This window comes from Rousettus aegyptiacus, unplaced genomic scaffold (genome assembly GCF_014176215.1).
Source record: "Rousettus aegyptiacus isolate mRouAeg1 unplaced genomic scaffold, mRouAeg1.p scaffold_m13_p_1, whole genome shotgun sequence".
NCBI lineage: Eukaryota > Metazoa > Chordata > Mammalia > Chiroptera > Pteropodidae > Rousettus > Rousettus aegyptiacus.
The window spans coordinates 157776279-157791559 of NW_023416284.1; the positions used below are offsets into that span (position 1 = coordinate 157776279).

General features: G+C 34.4%; 1 protein-coding gene across 5 annotated transcripts in view; it reads right to left on the reverse strand.

Annotated features, from left to right (window-relative positions):
• The window catches only part of THEMIS (thymocyte selection associated), a 160346-nt gene that overhangs the window by 74769 nt on the left and 70296 nt on the right, over positions 1-15281 (reverse strand). For all 5 annotated transcript variants that reach the window (XM_016157124.2, XM_036221581.1, XM_036221578.1 and 2 more), the window contains one exon: positions 4228-5276. In XM_016157124.2, coding sequence (XP_016012610.1) covers positions 4228-5276 — 1049 coding nt within the window. The remainder of the gene's footprint in view (positions 1-4227; positions 5277-15281) is intronic.

Sequence of the window (15281 nt, forward strand, 5' to 3'; positions counted from 1 at the left end):
CCAGACAACATCACTGACCTAGGGTTTCCTAGTTCCTGCTGTAATCTTTTTTAGGGACAAGAAATCTGTTCCAACATATTAAACACAAATTGTCCTCCCTTGACTCTCAACCAATGTTGTAATGAAAAATAATGTACTTTTTGCTACAGAGTGACTCTTAGAATGTAAAAATTACTAATATCTTCTAGTACCAAGTCATTCAAGTTTAGACTATCACTCAGTTCCCTCAATAGGTCCTCAGATGAAAATGGTTCCTGGAACTTTTATCATCTTGAAGAAGGGCCCGAATGGGACATCTATCATAGAGAGCCTCACAGAGTCCCTGGGCTCACCTTTCCTTGTCCTATAGCTTAACAACAGGTTGTCCCCTGTGGCTTGACCCAGAGCTTGGAACATCCTCTGCCATAGAAAGTTGCCTTGAAACTTATGATTAATGCCCTTATGCTTACAATCTTTATGGTCTAGCATTCTTTCCAGACTGCTCCCATGTTTGTTCCTTTTGCTAATGCCACCAGAGGACCATGTTACCAGAGGGAAGGGTCTATGAAACACAACAGAAACATCTCATAGTCCCTGAAATAATGTCCAGATTTTCCCTTAAATACCTAAACTGAACTGAGAAAGGAAGGCAATTTTTAAAAGTGTTAACCTGGTGCCTTCTTGGATCACCAGTGCTTTGACAATAAATGCATATTCAAATAGCTAAACTCCTGTGTCAGTCTATTGGCTGAGCACTATGAAGACCAGATTTAGTTGCCCTCTGGTTTAAATCTTAACAAACAACTCAACATCTTAACAAACATCAAACTTCAGTTAATCAACATTCTTTTGAAGACTCAGAACTAGACACCAGAAATCATATGGAGTCTGACCAGTGGAGAAGCAGTTAGAAATTATTAAGTTGATTTGGAATTCCATATGTACAAGTTTCATCAAAAACTTCATTAATTTTATCTTAGTAGCTGAGAGATAATAGAAAATATATTTGTCTCTGCTTCCGGTTCCTGGTTCAGAGCTCCAGAAACCCTTGCTGTAATTTCCTAAGTAATAAGAGTACTAGGTACCTGATGTAGGATTCCTAAATCTTTTTGAATTTCCTGGCTGGTAGAGGTACCTTTTGTCCCATGGAGGTAACTCTGGGTGGGCTCTTGGACGTCTCTTGGATGAAGGTTGGTCACCAGAAATACCAAGCCATAATTAGCAGTTTGGGATTTTCGAGCCCCACCGCCTCCCTCTAGTTCTCTAGAGAAGAAAGAGGGACTAGAAATGGAGTTAATAACTGATCATATCTATGTGAGGAAGTCTCCACAAAATTCTCCCAAAGTATGGAGTTTGGAGAGCTTCTAGGTTGGTGAAAACATTCACGGACCAGGAGAGCAACACGTTCTGATTAGACTGGGGACAGAAGTTCCTGAGCTCAGGACCTTTCCTGACCTTGCCTTTCATATAACTCTTTATCTGACTGTTTATCTATATCTTTCATTAAATCCTTTAATAAAATGATAAAGGTTTTACCCTGAATTCTGTGAGCCATTCTAGCAAATTAATCAAACCCAAGGGGAGGATCAAGGAAATCTCTGCTTTGTAGCCAAGTCAGATAGAAGTTGTGGGTGACTTGGAGACTTACTACTTGTGATTAACATATGAAGTGGGGTGGGATCAGTCTCGTGAAACTAAGCCCTTAGCCTATAGGATAAGAGATAGTGCCAGAATTAAGTTGTAGTATACCCAGCTGGTGTCAAAGAATTACGCACATCTGGTGTGAGAAGTGTTGTGAGCGTAGTAAAAGTGTGGGAGTAAAGGAAAAATGGAGAAGAAAGATGGGAGAGTTTTCCAAAAACATAGCCTAGGTATAGCATTAAAAATAATAAAAAACTCGAATCATTTCCATTTGACATTTGTCAAAGGGCATTTAAACATTTTTTAACCTATTCTTTTTCTAATGCCTTCTTAGTAGTTTAGGATTTTGGATTCCTTCCTTTCTGATTGTAATAGGCATCTATTTCTTTGTATCTCCAGATCCTCACATACTATTACAGTATTTATTACTTGAGATAAATAGTCTTCATTCCCTTCCCCACCTATCTTGACTTTCTTTAGGCCAGCCAATGAGTTAATTGAACCAGGAGATGGGCATGTGATCCAAAGACCTTCTCTTTTTAAATTGGAACCTAACAAAGAGATTGTATTCTTTCCTAAAGATGAAACTATGAGATGCAGAAACTATCAGAAATAGTGTGTCTTGTATGATTAAAACTAACCTGTGAAAATAAATCAATGTGTCATAAAAAGTAAAGCCCACTCTGGCTATAAACGAGATCCTGCTTCCAACTGTTCCTGGAGCTCATTTGTACCCTTAGGTTCTTCATGGGTACATGAGCTAATAAATTTGTTAAAAAAAAGAAAAAAAATAATAAAAAAATAGCTACTTTGTCAACAAAACAAGTTCTAACTTAAGTATAGATTTTTCTATCTAAAGTTTTTACTTATTCCTCCCTCCAACTGATGTCTTATATTAACTTTCTATTGTCACCGTAACATAAACTTGGTGTCTTAAACAGTACAAATTTATTGTCTTAGGGTTCTGTAAATCAGAAATCTGACATGTTTTATTGGCTAAAATTAATGTGTTGGCACAGCTGAATTCTGATTCTGGAACTTCTAGGAAGATTTCTTTGTCTTTTCTAGCTTCTAGACACATCTGCATTCTGTGGCTCAATGCTCCTTTTCTCTGTCTTCAAAATCAGCAATGATACATTTCTCTGACAATTCTGTAATCCCATATTTCTGACCCTGACCTCAATTGGGAAAGTTTCTTGTAATCACACCTATGATTCAATTGGATTTACCTGGATAATCCAAAATAATCTCATTTTATGGTCCTTAATTTTAAGTACATGTGCAAAGTCTCTTTTGCTATCCAATAAGACATATTCACAGGTTCTGAAGGTTTAGGCATGAACGCCTTGTGAGGGGTCTGGTGGGTGGGCAAACAGGGCATTGTTCTGCTTACCACTTCAAAAAAAAAACAGCATTCCATTTCTCACATCATTCAATTCAGTACTAAACATATATTAAACAGGAGAAACCAGATATCCTCCACATTAATAGAAGCCTGTTAATCAACATTATTTGGGAAAAGTTGTTTAATGCGAAATGACTCCTTTGAAATTGTTTTCCTGGGAGGAAAAATTAGGCTGCTTTTATCTTCTTCTGAAGATGAGTTTGAAGATCCTAACTGGATTTCTCCAGCATACAATCAGAATGCAAACTTTGAAATGTAGAATTAAAAGGAGCTCCATACCCACATACTGGAAGCCTGAGGCAGCTATCATTCCTGAGCACAGAGAGTAAACACAGCATCTCTCTTTGTTTTACTAATAGCTTTGTTTCCCTAAGCTGCTAGCACAACATCTGCCAAGCCAGAATGCACTCCTTCCACAGACCATGGAAACACTGCCGGCCAGATAAACGACCTATGCTTAATGGGGTAAGGGCAAGTGCTTTCCAGACACTCAGCAGGCAGTTTTCAAGAGGAAAAAACTTCAAGTAGAAATGAAGCTGCAACCCCTTTTCTCCCCAAATCTTTAGTGTGGTTATGGAGTTGTTGGTTCTGTAATGATCTCATACTGTCTGCAATTTTATCGATTTTGTTTTTCAATAGAACTGTTAAAGATTACAGTTCCCAGATAGGCAGAATGTGGGCAGATGCTCATATGCTCACACACGGTTCTGCCAAGATATTTTTACATCTTTCTGCACTTAAAACAAAATGAAGACATGTGTTATAGATGCATGCTACTGGTAAACCCTAGAAGAAGAGAATTTTTTGTACGCTCATTTCCTGGATGAAGTATTAAAACAACCCTACCTAGAAAAAATAAACAGCACTTCCAAATAAAAGAGATTTGCTTTTGAGGCACCTTATAAAACATTCCTAATTACCAAAACCATTGAAACGGCAATTTGGGTCAGCATATCTACATGTCATTCCTGCTATATCTAATTCAATACAAACTTCTTGTCACATCTACTGGTTAAGCATCAAAATGCTGCAACAGCTTATTCTCTGTTGATGTTCATTCATCTACTGTGCATTGGAAAGGCTCATTTCAAACATGGCATGAAAGAAAGAAAAGCAAGCAAAAAATAAACTCAGAAGAGACTTGAAATAAATTGCCTCAAGAAAAACACTCAAGAGGAAAAATTGCAAAATTATAGCCTTACCTTGGGAGACTTAGGCAGATCCGCTGTCCTTTTTTCTGCTAAGTTTAGCAAAGTTAACTTTGTTTCCTCTACTGAGGGATGTTTGGGAGGGCGGGGTGGAGGGTGCGAGAACGAGCTTTCATATCTCCTCATCATGTAATATTGCTCTTCAGTGATCTCTTCGATCAGAGTCCTGACTAGAAATGATCCTGTATCTTGAGACAAATTACTAACTAACTGAACAGTCATATTCAAGCGGCCAACAGGGACCTCCCAACACTCCTTGGGGTTGGCAAAGTCACTTATGAGGAGATAAGAGTCTGTGATAGCTTCCTCCAACTGTAGTCCTGGTGTAGCTGCTAAAATGTCTTCTGCAATGGAAAGATCTCTCACGGATACCTTCACATTGAAGGGCAAGTGGAACTGTGCACAAAGTTCAGAAATCTGGTACTGTTTCTTATCATGAATCACCTCTACAAAGCCTCCTTCCATGTACAAAGGGAACAGTGCTGCCTCATAGGACTTTTTGAGGATTTTTTCACAGGCCAGAACATTAACCACTTTTTTGATTCCCTCACAGAGGATTTCAGTCGTCTGTGAGTGATGCACTAGAAACTGGTCCCCAACAGATATGGATGACAACTCATCATGAGGGGAATGAAAGGCTTTGGTGGCCACCACGTGGAGAGGTTCCTTTTCACTCTTTGCTATCTCAAGGTCATAGGCTGTTGGAAATTCCCGAGGTCGCCGCTTGAATTTGCCTTTATAGCTAGTAGGGATTAAGAAGTGTCTTTTAGGAAAATTGCTTCTAATTTCTGAAGCTAAGATCCTTGATGCCTGGTACTTTTTGTGAATCACAATAGTTTTCCCAGGCCGTAAAATGTTTCTGGGTAGCTGGTTTCCTTGAGGCGCTTCTATGACTTCAGCCACTATGGGAAACTCTTTATCGGTCATTGCAGAAAGATCTTGTATAGATAACAGTTGAAGAAACCAGTTGGCATCATAACTATCAGTAATGTCTTTAACTTCAACATCTAAACTGGGCAGAATGCGGACTATATCCTTTCGGACTGGAAAAAAAAAAAAAACATGACATTTTGTGCATCATGATGTTGCTGTGAGGTAGTATTAAAATCTCTCCAGGTGCTATAGATAAATCTCATTAAAAGGAAGAAAAAACCCCTCAGATTTAATGATATAACATTTCTTATGTGTGACTTTCCTTTTTCCAAATTTTAAAATAAAATAGATTATATGTAAATCTAGCACCCATAAATCCACTGCTCAACTTAAAAAATAGACAACCAATACCTTGGAGCTTAAGAACCCCACCGAAATCACATCCTTTTTACTCTAACCTAAGGACAGTCATCCTCTTGATTGATTCTAGAGTTAATTATTCCCTCAGTTTTCCTTTATAATTTCATTACGTATGACATAAACGAATATATATATATGTACATGTGTGCAAATGTGTATGTGTTTAGTTTCTCCAGATATATTATATTATTTTAAGTCGTATTCTTGAGACGACAGACAATGTGAGCAAAATTATCTTAGAAGAAAGTTTTGGTACTTCAGCGAAGACCTTTTCTGCATAAGGCCCAAGAAATACATTCTTTAAACAAAATTTTGTCACGTGGGGTGCAGCTGTATTGTAAAATCATGAGATATAGATATTTAAGATTACTATATGGAAATGAATACCACTATCAACGTTTTTAGTTATTTCTTCCTACATTAACACCTCGATAGAAAAGGAATGACGCAAAATGGGTCACAATCAGAGGAGCCACTTGAGTCCTAGGTATACTGGTGAGGTGCTTACGAATGTATTCTTTGTCTACGTGTCACTGAGAACTAATGAATCTCTATATTCTTTCCAAGAACCTACTGTCTCAGAAATATTTTTTTGAGATTATGAAATATTAAAAATTTTATCCTGAAATTATGTTATCCATGTACTACCTACCTCACATAATAGTCTTATAAATTATCTTGTGTTAAAAATAGTTATATGTTCATATTAACAGGATTTTATAATGGTTTATATGTTTCTGACAATTTCTTAACCCTTAATATTTTCTATTGTTTTCATGATCTGCCATTGTCTCCTAATATCTCTCTCTAGGCACCCTTCTGTCAATATTCTTTTATTTCTTGCATGCTTCTGAAAATGAATAATTTGGAAGATTGAGAAGATAGAATTTTTTCCAATAAAACATTACCTATATAATTACCTTTTTTAAACGTTATTAACTATTATGCAGCACCTAAAAACTATGACTTTATAATTTGTGCCATTATTACTTGTACATGCTGTGTATAGAGTCTCTGAAGACACAGAATGAAAAAAGTATTACTTTATTTTTTGAATATAAGGAAGAAAAAAATCAATGGTTGTCTATAGGCTGAAGGTTGGTAAAAATTGTAAAGATTCTTCACTTAAAAAAAGTGAGAGGGGCTTATCAGTTTTTTTTTTATAAAGTTTAGTACACCCAAACTTTTGAGAGTTTCGATACAGACTTCCCTGAATCCCAAGGTAATTTTAAAAACTTTAAACTCTCAGTTATTTAGATCAGAATTAACTAAGTTTAAAAATTGTAGAGCTAACAATAGATATGCTCATAGGCTCATGTCATTCCTCAAGTAAAGGGAGCAGCTAGATATTGGTTGAGTAGGTGCTGTTAAAGAATTTCTGGGGGCCCTACATTGATTCATCTGATTATAGGGACCCTAATACGAACTAGATACCAATCTATATTTTCAGGAAAGAAATTGTCTTAATACCTTGGGAGGACTATTTTGTTACCAGAGAAAGCCTCCAAGCCAGGCTATCTAAACTGTTTTTATATTTTCAGTTCCTAATCTATCTTCAGTACTTCTGTACCAAATCCACTGGAGGTATGCTAGCCTATCTCATTTTACTTGATATATTAGCAGCATTTGACAGAGTAGATTTGAATTGGTTCTATTTGTTACATTTTCTTTACTTATTTTCTTATCTTACTTATGATTCTTCTCAATTTCTTTGCTGGTTTCTTCTCTCTACACACCACCCACTCTCCCCTCCCCTGCCTTTTCATGTGTCTTGGTCCTCTTTATCTACACTCACGCCCACTGTGATCTAACATATTCTCATGTCTTTAAGTACTATCTGTATGCCAAGAACCCCTCAAAGTATAACTCTAGCCAAATCGTTCTCCTACTTAGGATCTCCATTTTGATGTCTAATAGATGTCTCAAAAATTAACATACCCAAACTCATGTGATCTTCCTGACCAAAACCTAGTTTATCTATTGCTTTTTCCATCTCAGTTATTGAGGACTCCATTCTCTTTATTCAGTCCAGAAATCTTAGAAACATCCTTAGCTTATCTTTTTCTAACACCTAACATCTACTATGTAGGACCAACCTGATCTATATACCACATTCTCTCTTGCCTGGTTTATTTCAATGGACTTCTAATCAACCTTCTTACAGCAAAATCTGTATAGGGAAGTCAAAGATTCTTTTTAAATATTAAATAGATCATGTCTCTTTCTGTTCACAGCCCCACAGTGGCAGTCCTTTTCACTCTGAATAAAAATCGATGCCCTTACCATGGTCCTATGTACCACGTAGATCTCATCTGCTACTGGGTCGCCTCACTCTAACTCACTGCTGTCTCCCTGACATCATTGTTTTTAATCAAGTCTTTGTATGGCATGTTTCCTATGTTTGCTACATCTTTTATCCAGATATGTTTGTGACTACCTCCTCTTCTTCTTCTTCTTCAAGTCTGCCTAAATATCACCTTCTAAATGAGACTTGCTCAATAAGTACTTGTGATAAACTGAATGTTTGTGTCTCTGTAAAATTAATGTGTTGAAATCTAATTCTTAGTGTGATAGTATTTGGAGGTGGAGACTTTGGAAGAGGAGAGGTCATGAGATTAGTGCCTTTATAAAAGACTCTAGATAGATCCCTTGACCTGACATGTGAAGACACAGTGTCTGTGAAATAGGAAGTGGACCCTCATCAGACATCAAATCTGGCAGTGCCTTGATTTTGAACTTCCAGCATCCAGAACTAAAAGAAATAAATTTCTGCTGTTTATAAGCCACATACCTTACAGTATTTTGTCACAGTTATGTAATGGACTAAGACAACATTCTAAAGTTGCAACTATCTCTGTTCCTTGCCCTTCACTGTTTCTCTATTTTCCATGTCATCTTCAATCATTTCATATAATTTTCTTATTTATTATGTCCATTGTTTACTGTTTATTTCCCTAAATTGGAACATATGCTCAGTAGTGACAGAAGTCTTTGACTGTTTTGTTCACTATCATATTCCAATGTCTAGAATAGTGCTGGCACAGAGTAGGTAATCAATGAATTAAATGGATAAAAACAGTTGCAAGGATAATGTCCTGACTGAGCATTAAAGAATGTGAGCCAGTTATCAAGTGAAGTTCCACGTAAAATTTCATTGGGAAGGAAAAGTTTCTACTGCTAAAACTCCTGCTATTAATCAGAGAAGGTATTATATATTTCATGCAAACATGACTCTTTAGGTTGTAGTTTCTCTTACTCAATGGCTTATTACATGCATTAAATATTGGATTGTTTGGTTTCTACAAAATAATAATCTGGACATTTAAAGTATAATAGTAATCACGATGCATGTGCCTTAAAAGATGGGTTAAAATTAACGAAACTTAGAGAATAATAAGCAAGACAAACACCAAAAAATCAACACTCAAACATATCACATTCAAACTACAGAAAATAAAAAAAAAAAAGATAAAAGTTGATGATTCCAGAAGACAAAAATCATCTTATCTAAAAAGAAAGAATAAGAATTACACTGGACTCCTCCTTGGAAATCATGAAAACATAAAGACAGCAAGTACTGTATTTAAAGTATTAAAAGAAAAAACCTACCAACCTAGAATTCTGCATCCAGTGATATTATCCTACAGAAGTCAAGGGTGGTAAAATATGCCACCCCAAAATATATCATTTTGGTATAAGGATTATTTTGAGCTAAAGATCCTTGAAAAATAGCAGATGCAAGAGGGTATTCTAATTTCCCTCTTTCTTCTGCAATCAGGAGATAAAAATCCCTAGGTGAAAGATGCCCTCCCCCTATCAGGAGAAAAGAAACATTCTTCTATAGGGAGTCAAAGCCAAGAGAATTCTGTACAAACAGATCTTGTTACAAAAAATTCTTATCTTCCTTTTACATCCCCACATAGTTTAGTTACTTTTCCACACTTCCTCTTTTTGTTCACCCCAATATAAAAGCATGTAGGCTCCACCATTTCTTTGGGTCTTTATTTCCTTATAAGGGCTCCCCTGCCAAATAAAATTTATATAAACTTGTTATGCAAAACTTATATAGATTTGTAAGCTTTTCTCCTTTTAATCTGTCTAACGTCAGTTTAATTCTCTAGGGTAAACGTACAAATTTACCTCCCCTACAAAAATGAAGGAGAAATAAAGATTTTCTCAGATAAACAAAAATTGAATTTCTCACCAGTAGACCTGCCTTGCAGGAAATGTTAAAGAAGTTTTTCAGAGAGAAGAGAAATGATATAGTTCATAAACTCAGGTCTACATAAAGAGACAAGTGTTAGAGATGAAATAAATGAAGGCAAAATAAAATATTTTATTTTTCCTATTCTTATTTGACAGAATTGATAAGTTTTTAAAAAATAATAATAGAAACTATATATTGTATGATTATATCTCATGAATAATGAAATAAATGACAGTAATGTTATAAAGATAGGAGAGAGGAATTGGGAATACTTGGTTTTAAGGCACCTGCACTGCCCATGAATTGGTATAGTATTATTTGAAAGTGAACTTGGATTACAAATGCAAACTTTACAGCAACCACAAAAAAATTTTAAATATAATTGATATGCTAAGAGAGGAGAGAAAAAGGAATCATATAAAAGCCTCAATTAAAGCCACAGTAGCCAGAAAAAGAGTGAAAGAAATAACACATCTAGTTTGAGGATGGAGATAAAGATAGATATTATGAAAGATGTGCCCGCAACATGAGTCTTTAAGGATGGGGGGAAATTACAAGCCAAGATAGAATAAGAAAGAGAATATCACAGATGGTAAGAACTCCATGATCAAAGATAAGGAGACATAAAAAAACAGGGTACAGTCACTGACTAACATGTAATTCAGCCTTGTGATTTTAACCTAGTACACAAGGTCTGGACAGAAGACCCACTGAAAGTAAGACTATGAAGGTGAATTACTTTCTTGAATTCCAGACAAGAGGAAATCAAAATATTTGAGAGTAAGGATGAGCAAATTAAATTAAGAATTTGGCAGGTTAATCTGACAGCATGATTGGGAGAGAGGCTCAAATCAGAGTATTTGTCTTTCTCTAACTGCCGTGAAGCCCATAGATACCCAGTGTACTGACAACTCAATCTGCCTAACTATTTTGTATCAACTTCGGATTTTACATATTTTGCTCTTATGTCTGTTAATACATTAAAATAAAATCCTATTTGATTTGTTACACTATTCTCTTTACTTTTGCATATTTTAAGTTCTCCATAGGCAAAAGTTAAAATAAAAACTTATATTTTTTAAAATTACATAGAATTTGGAAATTACATCCTAAGTTTTTAAACAGGAATGAGCTTGACTAAGTTTTATGACAAATTTTATTATATATAAGTATTTGTCCAAGAGAAAGGTAAAGAAATAAACATTTTTTTGTTTTGTCTTTTTTTATAAAACAATAAGCTATATGCGCATAAAAATATGTAAAAATATCAGAGGGGAGCAAAAACAAGATAAAAGATTTACTATCTTTTATCGCTTTATCATCTTTACATTACCATTGCTTATAATTCGTATATATAATTCTAGTCATATATGTGTATTACATATACTTTAAACAAGCATTTGTTATCTTACAATTGGAAAAATGTAATCCTCCCTCCACCACCACTCCTCCCACAAAAAAAGAGCTATATAGAGTCAGATAAATTAGGAAATTTCCCCCAAAAGTTATCTTGACTTCAAAATGACAAAGCAATAATAAGGCAGCAACTTAGAGCACAAGAGACATTTCTGAAGGGATTTATTACAAATTTTCCAGCTCTAAACTAAATTGAAGTAACTATAATGTATATTCATTCATTAAACCTTAGTTTAGACTTCCCAAATTTTCTTTCTTGGCAGACATGAATTGCTCGTGCTTGGGTATGCTTGTGGTTATCCAGAGGGAGCTCTTGTAAAAAAAAAAAAAATGTCCATTTCTCTTTTTTCTATAAAGGTTGTACTGGTTTCCTCTATGCTGCTGAGTCATTTCACTAAACCTTGTCTTTCTGCTTATTCTTTCAGGGAAAGTTCCGTTACAGTTAGGGCTAATGTTAATCATAATATGGTGCTTTTCTGCATTTCCCACTGTAACAACTCTTTGAGTTACCTGTGAATTTTGGGAACTCCACTAAACATTATCTTTAAAGAGAAAATTAGATTTACATTTAAGCTTGGGTAACGTTGGGCAATATATTTAATATTAATATTTAATATTTAATTCCGGAATACTCTGTCTCAACTCAGTATATGAGGACCTGTCCTTTGTTATTGGACCTAAATTAGTAGCACGAGGTTAGAAATCTACTGAGGCAAACTTATTCAGTGTTAAAGGCAAGGCGATTGTTTCTACATATTTTTTATAAACAAGTAAATTATGGCCCTGCAGTTTTTCTGTTTCTAGTTCCTCTTATATTATTATTTAATGATAATAATAATTCACATATTTGTCAGAAATTTTCATTTTCTCTTTGATTTGTCATTTACTCCCCAAAATTGTACTTATTTTTCTCAAAACATGAATTTCATCTCTAGCTCTCAATTACCCAGTGAATTGTTTTGTTTCACATTTTTGTATCACATTATACTCTTCATGGTGATTATTAGATATAGTAATAATTTCTGAGCTCTGCTTTCTTCCAGACGTTTACATTAAAATATGCTTTATAGTTCATTCATTTGGTCTCAATTTTCTTTATGAGTATTCTTCAAATTATTTTTTTCTAGTTATTTAGCTTTATTTCAACTTAAGAAATGTTATACTGTAAATCTCCATTTTGTTAGATGGTTCTCTGTTCCACTGCTGTTTGTATTTATAACTAGAAAAAGTGCCTTTTGGATTGCTCTCTAATATTTGTAGCAGAAAAAAAATCATTATGACTTTCATTGAGAAATCAAGAGTCATTTAGAAAGAATATAATGGCTTTCACTATGGGTTTATTTGTAACACTGTTCTGTCTTTTACATTTTCATTTAGTTTATAAAAGCTAAGAAAAGTGAATAGCCATTTTTTATACCGGATGATACATTTCCATATATTTTCTCCATTGATGTTTGTAATGGTTCATTTTATGCGTCAACTTAACTGGGCTATAGTATCCAGTTAATTTTGTAACTGTGGCTAACATCTAAACCAGTTGAGTTTAAGTGAAGGACATTACCCTCAATAATGTGGTTGAGGCTCATCCAATCAGTTGAAGGCCTTATGAGCAACAACTGGAATTTTCCCAGAGAAGAAGAAATTCTGCCTCAAACTGCAGCATTAACTCTAGCCTGAGTTTCCAGGATGTCAGCCTCTCCTCATAACTGCATGAGCCAAGTCCTTAAGTCAATAAGTAATAAATAAGTACATTAATTAATAATTATGTATATATATAATATTAACTACATATAATATTACACATATTGTTACTCTGGAGAATATTGACTGATAAAACATTAATAGTTGATAGTATAAGAAAAAATCCATATATATAATAAAAAATATCCTTTCCTCTGCTTGCTGTTTGATATTTCTATTAGTAATAGATTGCTGCCTAAAGAAAGAATATGAAATGGAAGCTGACTGGAGCATCCACTAGTTCTAATCATCATGTTAAATCACAGTATTTTCATATACGCATTAGGAAAAGCATCACTAATAAAAATTGAACCTGTTATATGAATATAAATGATATCAACTTTTGTGCCATGAAGTGAACATTTGTTCTCCTTAGCTATTAAATTCATAAGTATGTCATTGTAATAAATCAAATCTAGATATGGTAAGTGAGAAAACCCACTTGTTACCTAAATAGAAACTTTGCACTGGGCAATATTTATGTACAGAAACAATTATTCAGTCACTTCATTAATATATTTGTGTATTTTATTGTTTTGATATTTAACATTTACTCTATCTCAAGCATTGAGAAGATAAAAATAAATACATAAGAAATTGACTATATTTGTATAAATTATTTAAAATTATTTTATTAAAATTATTAACTTTGTGTTACATTTATTATTTAGCAATATTAACAACCAGTCCTTTTAGGATTATATTAGGTTCAGGAAAAACTCTGGGTGAGGACCAATTTAAGTAAATAGTGAAGTTTATGGGTGAAATATGTTGATTTGTAACCCTTTCTTCCCTCAAATTTACTGCAAAGGTAAAAAGGAAAATAAAAGAGGGGAAAAAGTTCAATGGATGTATAAGATACTTGCATCCTTAAACTAAATAAAGACAGAACTCACATGAAAGAATAGTAAATGATTTGGCAAAATAGAACCAGGAAAGCCTATGTGCCTAAGGAGTCTAATGGAAAGTCAGCATTTTTGCCCCCACAGAACCCCTCATAGGCTTACCAATTGAAGATATATAACTCCTCTGAAGGTGAAAGAGAAGCTAGGAGGCAAAAAGAAGAAAATTGTTTGAATGCTGAAGAGTGGTTAAACCCAGGTTTCCAACTCGAATTTGGGGAAGCTAAATGACCATCCCTTCCACTTCTGTCTCTGTAGGAAATAGTAGATACAAGGTCCCAGAATATGAAAACCTGGCATAGGCAAACAGAGGAGAAGCATGGCCCTGAAAGCAAAGGAGGTGAGTCTAACTCTGGGTAAGTCTAATAGTGAAACTCTCACAACTTTCTTGTTCAGCTAACGTAGTTTCATAACCCCCAAAAGACATCAAGATTCTTCAGATCAAACTGAGTAAGTCATAGAGGAAAGACTCACAGAACCTGAATGTGGGCAATTATGCCAATGAAAAAACTGGCAAAATGAAACCTGGAATTCATAAACAAAAAACCTGTGTATAAATAGTGCCTCACTTGTTAATTAAAAAAAAAAAGTATCTCATGTAAATATAAATAAATGGTAAATAATAACCAGGGTTTGAGAAAAATATTTAACAAGAACGATAGATCAAAACTTTTTTTAAAAAAAAGCTCCAGAGAAGCAGATAAAATGCAAAGAACAGTAGAAAACTTTAAGAAACTGTAAAATATTCTCAGAGAAATGAGATATCACAGTCTTAAAATAAGAACATGGTAACATTTTAAAATTATGTAAGAAATAACTCTTAGACATTAAAAATATAATAGCTAAAATTAAAAATTCATTAAAACGGTTGGAAATGTAGTTAAGGAATTTCCCCTGAAGATAAAGAAAAGATAAGGAGACATAAAATAGAGAACAAAAGAGTCCTAGATCACTATGGAAGCTTCAACATGAGATTAGAAGTTATATAAAGAAAGAAGAGGAAAAAAATGATTAAAAGGAAATTATCAAATAAATTATCCCAGAAATGAAGGACTTAAATTTCTGTTTTGAAACCTGCCATCACAACAAAATAACAGACCTACCACAAAGCACATTGCTCTAAAACTTCAGAATGCCATGAAATAATCTCTCAAAGGCAATTGGAAGCTAGACCATGAGTGAGCAAATCTTTCAAAATTCTGAGAAGAAATTATTTTCAACTTGGAATTCTATATGTAGACAAACTTCAAATCTTATGTGAGTGTAGAATAAAGATTTCTCAAATATGCAGGTCCTCTGATTAATATTCTCTGCCCTTTTCAGGGAACAAGTAGGAGATGGGCTTCTCAAAACTGGAAGAAAACCAAGAAAGGAATTATCTGATTTCAGAAATTGCTAGTAAACACAAAAGCGAGCCAAAGGGGAACCACTAGGGCAATTGTAAATGGAAGTCCCAGGACAGCACTGTTAAGGACTAAATGTTTCTGTTC